General features: G+C 35.9%; 1 protein-coding gene across 2 annotated transcripts; it reads left to right on the forward strand.

The window, feature by feature from the left end:
* On the forward strand, positions 1-5,093 carry LOC132056470 (uncharacterized). Of its 2 annotated transcripts, none has more exons than XM_059448689.1 (4): positions 1-167; positions 901-1,595; positions 1,734-2,775; positions 4,245-5,093. In XM_059448689.1, the coding sequence occupies exons 2-4, from the start codon at positions 980-982 to the stop codon at positions 4,429-4,431; spliced, it is 1,845 nt and encodes a 614-aa protein (XP_059304672.1). In that variant the 5' UTR covers positions 1-167; positions 901-979; the 3' UTR covers positions 4,432-5,093. The 2 variants fall into 2 exon arrangements, with proteins under 2 accessions (XP_059304672.1, XP_059304673.1); XM_059448690.1 differs by having other exon boundaries at positions 16-167; positions 938-1,595.
* The last annotated feature ends 1,099 nt before the right edge of the window (positions 5,094-6,192 follow it).

Here is a 6,192-nt window from a genome sequence, read left to right on the forward strand (position 1 = left end):
CTACTTTACTTTTTTATGAATAGGATATCAAGCAGGAACCGTTTCTATTAAAGCGAACCGACAAGGATTAAAAAAAAAAAAAGACGCATAACGTCTGTTGGTAACGGAAGCGAAGGGATAAATTATCAGAACTTGTTTGAGAGTTGGTTGAGAATGCTTCAGATTTTGTAAGTTTCAATTTTTTTTTATCAAACACACCCTTTGTCTTGTTCTCTTCGTTCTTCAGTATCGTATTTTGTCCAAGTTTGTACGGTCACTGTGAAGCCTAAAAGAATATTGCTATATACTGGGAAAACCCATGCTTAAGATTACTCACTCTTTTTTTGTCTTCTCTCTCTTTTTTATTAAAATTATTTTGGCTATTACTCTCTCCGTCCCAATTATGTTACACTTTTTACAAAGAAGAAGAAAAAATATATTATATTGGGTTCTCTAGGTAAACAACTCAATATTTAACCAAGTGCAACTTTCTTGTAGCATGAGTGCCAACAAATAATATTATACCAATTTTAGAAAATATATGCATAAAATATTAGTTTTACGGAGAGACCACGAGTTCGCATGCCCCATAATTTAGCTATAAATTGGCCCCTGTTTCTGTGGCACTTTTTGCTTTTCGAGAGTCAATAGACTATCATTTGAAACTAAATTAGATTAAATCAACTCTATATTTTAGACTTAAAATTTAGATATTCAAAAACTATATGGGAGTACTATAAGTTGCAATTCTTTCTCATGTCAATATTATGAAGATACATTTTAAAATGTTAGTTCAAAGTTTATATAGTTTGAATCTCGAAAAATAGAAAGTGTCACGGAAATTGGGACAGAGGGAGTAACTTTTACTTTTCTGGCCGAAGTATCCAAAAAAATTGAAAATTTGATGTTTTTTAATATCAGGTTTGGACTAACTCTGGAGTTTTGACTTGTCTTGAAGCAATTGTATATTGAGATAGTTGCTGATGTTGGGAGATTAAACATGGACTGTACTAATGAATCTTTGATTGTTGATATGGGGTTAGTAGTAGGACGTGGAGATACTACAAATAGTGTGAGTGGTTTGAAAAGAGAATCGGGTTATTGCAATCAGTGTTTAAATCTGGAAGCAAAGATCAAGACAATCGAATATACTTGTTCCAGTTTGCGGCAGGAGATTGACCAGGAGAGAAAGGGGTTTAAGTTACTTGAAGGTAAGTTTGAGGCATTGCGAGTCGAAAAGCTTGCTGTTGAGGATGAGCTTGAGGTATTGAAGAGAAGGAATCAAGAGCTGGAAGAGCGGATACGGAAAATTGAGAATAATAATGAAAGTAATGAGGAAAACGAGGAGGAAGACAAGGTTTTACAGTTGATGATTGAGAACAGTTTCTTGGAATGTGAGAAAAGGAAGGCTGAAAGTGATGTTGAGTATTGGAAATCCAAGTGCAACGAGCTACAGTTGACAGTGGCCGAATTGGACAAAAAATTGGCCCAGAAAACGGACTTGGAAGAAGTATATAAAATCATAAAAGTTGATGAAATGCAAAATAAGGCTGGTTTAGATGCAAATCCCTTTTTCTCTGATGGAGAAATTGGATCTCTACAATCTCAAGATTCAGGTACACCGTCTAAACAATTTTGTTCGAAGTTGTACAAATCATTTTAGGAGTTGGAAGTATATATTTTACTCTAGAAGATTGGGATGCATAATGTAGACTTTTTTACTTATTCCATTGCTTATTGCTTTTAATGGACAGGGAAATATTTGGCAAAAACTCCAAGCGTGCAAGCCAAGCTTGTGGGAGGAAACCAAGTGAAGAAGCGATTGACATTTGAAGAAGGAAAGGGGCCTAACAAGAGGATGGCTCCTTCTACGCCAGCTGGCGTAAGACCTGCAAAAGTTGTTGTCATTGACATAAATGAAAGTGATGATGAAAGAACTACTGGTCCTCTCTGTACATCAATAATTGGAAGTGATTATGAAACTTCTGTCCCTCTCTGTACACCTCCCGTACCAGGAATTGCTCGTAGTGTACCTTACTGTGGATCAGGGAGCACCTTGTCTAATATCGAATTGCCTTCAGAGAACAATTTAAAGATAACTGACATTGAGCAAGGTGAAGACAGTGACATGGTTTGCGATAATAAGGAGGTTTTATGTGTTCCAACTCCAAAAAGAAGGAGAGCTTCGAACATAATTGCTAGTGATAGTGACACCGATAACGATGATGATAAAGTTCCAATTTGCATGCTCAAAAGTAGGCATTTTTGTGAAAAAAGCTCTGATGATCATCCCAGAAGTCACTCATCTCAAACTGGTGATTCCGACGAAGCAATCGGGAAATCATCTAGTAGACGGCGCCTAGTGAAGCTAAGTCAATTCGAAGGGAAAGGTGGTGGTGGCAATGACTTTGAAGAAGAAGTGTCAGAAAGTGAAGGAGAAAGCTTAGGTGGATTTATAGTTAGCAGCTCTGACATCTCAGATGATGATGACATCTCTAATTCTGACGGTGCATTGCAAAGTAATTCTTCTGTAGCTGAAGATTCAATAACTGATTCAGAGCATATATCAGAGAGTGATTCAGATTATGGTGAGATATTGTCGAGAATTCGAAGGAACAAAAGTGAGAAATTAGAGTGGGAGTTTGAGGGGGATATGCTTGCTGCCTTTGGTAAGGATCCTGAATTATGTATGAAGGCTGTTTGTGTTTTGTATAGGCAGCAAACATCTGAGGAGCAATGTAGTAAAGAAACAATATTTCACAATCAAAGAGGTTTTAGCCATTGCGATGCCTTCAGGTATGTGCTTGTATGAGATGTGAATACTACATGATCTATAGTTATTATGTTGAAATTCATGAAAAAATGCAAAAACATGCGCATTATGGTCCTTAAATGGTGCTGGTATGGATGAACGGAACACTTATTTTAGCTCTACATGGCTAGTTCTAGTATCTCCACTAACGTGTTAACTCTTTGTTTGTTGTAACTTTTCCAAGCTCATAGCCTACATAGGAAAAAAACGCATGGTTAAAAATGTGTCAGCATAATTTGTCAATGCTAGTAATTTTCCATCTCTTACAAAATTTTTTGATAACTATGATATCCGGGCCAACTTGCGCGCACATTGACTAATTCCACAATGTACCTATTACCTCCCACCATCACGGGTAACAGGTACAATTTGAATGTCTTATTTGTCTGGGATACTTTAGTTAAAAGAGAAAATTGACTTATTATTGAATTTGAGGGTTTAATAATCTCCTTCTCTCATAAATAGAGTTGTTTAGCATGATACGTTTTGGTCGTAATTCCTTGAAACCCTAGGTGCTGGACTGTGTTTTAGATGACCCATGAATCTGTGACATGGACATTCTTATTGTTATGGCAGTAGGCCTCGTCTATTGAACTCTCTTTTACATTAGTTCATAGCCCATTAATCTCTTCTAATTTAGTGAATAAGCATTAAGCTCAATTGCTATAGGTAGTCGATTTGAATATGCATTTTAGCTCAATTCCTATGGTTATGAGCAAGTTTCAAAAGTTTGCTCGGCTTCTTCCAAAAGAGGTCAAAGTGGATAAGAGAAGGAAATTATTGCTGGGACAAATTGTCTATGTTAGGTCAGGGAAAACATGGGATTGATGTTATCTCTTCAAAAAGGATGATGGCGAAGGCTGCAAAATCTGTAAATATGAAACTCTATTAAGCATTTCCGTGAAACAGCTAAAAGTTATTTTTTTGACCAGAAAGGCATTTGGGTATTGATCTGATTTTATGCTTCTATCAGTTGCACTAAGGATGTGTTCAATACGAAGGAAAATGTTTTTCAGGAAAATAAGTGTGTTTCCTAATTTTGGTACGTAAGCAAACTATTTTATGCTAAAAACATTTGTATATAATCTAGACAAATACTATGAGGGGTGGGGGCAGGGGTGTGGGGTGGTGGGAATGGAGACTACCAGGTGGGGATGAAGATGTGTGTTGGAGGGTGGGGAGAGAGGAAACAATCAATGTGGAATGCCACTTGTGGAACTTGTTTTACCTACTCCCATTAGGGAAGTCATTTTCCTCATTTTTAAGGAACTTTTTTTCTTAGAGAAAATGTTATCCAAAAATTTTGACCAACCGAACATGGTACAATTGGAAGACATTTTATGAAATCGTTGTCCTCCATATTGAATACACCCTAAAAGTCTAAAACGAAGCTGAATCTAAAATTTGTTTATATGTTTTGGTGCTGATATATAAATTTACTGCCACATTACAGGGGAAGCACCCTGGCTGAATTTCTTACTGATGGAGATCCGCAAGGTGACATGAAGAAGTCTTTGAAGGAATTGCAAGCTTATGATCCCAAGGGTGTTGAAGTGTGCATAACTTTGGCGACAAGATACTCTAAGCAGCTATTTGCTATTTACAAAAACAAAGAGGATCCTTTTTTCTCAGCTCCTTGACATAGTGTCTGGTTTGTTTCCTTGCCTCGACACGACAGTCCAAGATCAGTCTTCCTAACCTTGATGTAGATATGACATCTTATTATGTATAGTTTGTTCTTTTGTGTATACAAGCTAAAATTTAGGTGCTTTTGCTATCAAGAATTAACTACTATTACGTCTCAATCCCAAGCAACTTGGGGTCGGCTGCATGAATTCTCACTGACCATGTCGCCGATTTAAGCTTGTCTCGACCAATATAACGCAATGCTAGCAATAATTTAAGATTAAAATTGTTTTTACTTTCGAAAAAAAAAAAATCCATAATATTCTTACATCCTTTTAGGATGAATATGAAAAGTGTGCTGAAGTATGGCAGCTGCCTCCGTTGGATGTTGTTTTGAGGAGTGTGCTAGCTAGCATAGTCATTTGGAAGGTATAGATAAGTGGTTCATGATTGTTGAATTCTGATTAGAATGTTTAGTCTTGTAATGTATGCCTGCATTCATGTATTGTTTCTCTAACTTTAGCCAAGTCCGTGCCTTTTATCTGCGTGAGAAAGAGGCATGCCACTTATCAATGGTTGATTTTCTGATGAGGATGCCTACTTATTACAGCGAATGGCTGTCTTTTGTGTATGGATGTTTTGTGTTTAGCAAAATTTCAATTGGTTAGTTGATTCATGTGTACTACTACATGCTTAGCTTGGATGTGTTTGGTTAAAGTTGTTCCTCCAGTCAAAATTGACAAACCGAAGGTTTATTATAGAGTTTAAGTTTTGTGCACCGTCAAACAAATTTTTTTACACCATCAGGTAAATTAAAGGACAATCTTGGTAAGTTTTATAATTAAGATTTAGGAAAAGATATTAAAAACAAGTAGAGTCCTAATTGTACTCTAATCAAAATTTATTACTATTCCTTTTTAGCATGAATCAAATATGTGTCCCTTATTAGCGTTTGATCAAAATTTCAAGTTTCCATATTTTTTTCCAACAAGATGGTTACTATCTGAGTGTGTGTGAGTAATCTTTCAGTGCCTTGGATATTGTGAACTTTGCAAAAAGTAATTCTTCAACGGTTCAGCCATAATTAAGCTTGAAGAGTTTATTTTGCGTTAAGGTTCACTAGTACACATGTTTTTATTTTCTTTGTGACTGCAATATAAACAAATTTCAATTTTTTTCTTTTTCTTTGATATCATATAAATATTTGCACCGAAATTTTAAATTGCATTGCGTGCTTACATTAAACAAATCAAAGGCATACGGATTGGAAGGAAGTTAAAGAAATAAAACACGGAAAGAGGATTTGGAGGGGAGAGAGTTAAAAAGATGATTGGAGGAGAAAACCAATAACCGTAGTGCTTAACTTTAGGAAAAGAAAAAAAAAAATAGTTGGAAAGATTCGATAACCTGCAATATCAGGTAATTTTACCTAATGGCGGAGATAATTTTGTACACAGAGAGACAATAATGGCTTAGGTTCAGTGATATACTACATATATATAGAATTTGGTTTGAGTCAAAGGATCTATATGCAGACTTGCGATTTCGGTAAAACCAATAGTCAAAACACTATTTATGTGAAAATAAATGGTGTAACAATTGTTTATACCGATAATGTATATCCATTAAACTCTAAAATAAACATATACATTCAGTTTCAAAATTCACTCTGCCACTTAGATTCCATATGTGTCAGGTTCTGAATCAGCCGCTTAGGGGTGTACAAAGCAAATCGACAGATCGCACCAAATCGATAAACCGAGTCAAATCGAGGA

Source organism: Lycium ferocissimum, chromosome 5, assembly GCF_029784015.1.
Source record: "Lycium ferocissimum isolate CSIRO_LF1 chromosome 5, AGI_CSIRO_Lferr_CH_V1, whole genome shotgun sequence".
NCBI classification, from domain to species: domain Eukaryota; kingdom Viridiplantae; phylum Streptophyta; class Magnoliopsida; order Solanales; family Solanaceae; genus Lycium; species Lycium ferocissimum.

Bases quoted from the DNA above. Each gene is read 5' to 3' on its own strand.
- LOC132056470 (XM_059448689.1), top strand. From the start codon at position 980: ATGGACTGTACTAATGAATCTTTGATTGTTGATATGGGGTTAGTAGTA. The intron at 1,596-1,733 runs GTACACCGTCTA...TTTAATGGACAG, and splicing joins TCTACAATCTCAAGATTCAG to GGAAATATTTGGCAAAAACT. The intron at 2,776-4,244 runs GTATGTGCTTGT...GCCACATTACAG, and splicing joins AGCCATTGCGATGCCTTCAG to GGGAAGCACCCTGGCTGAAT.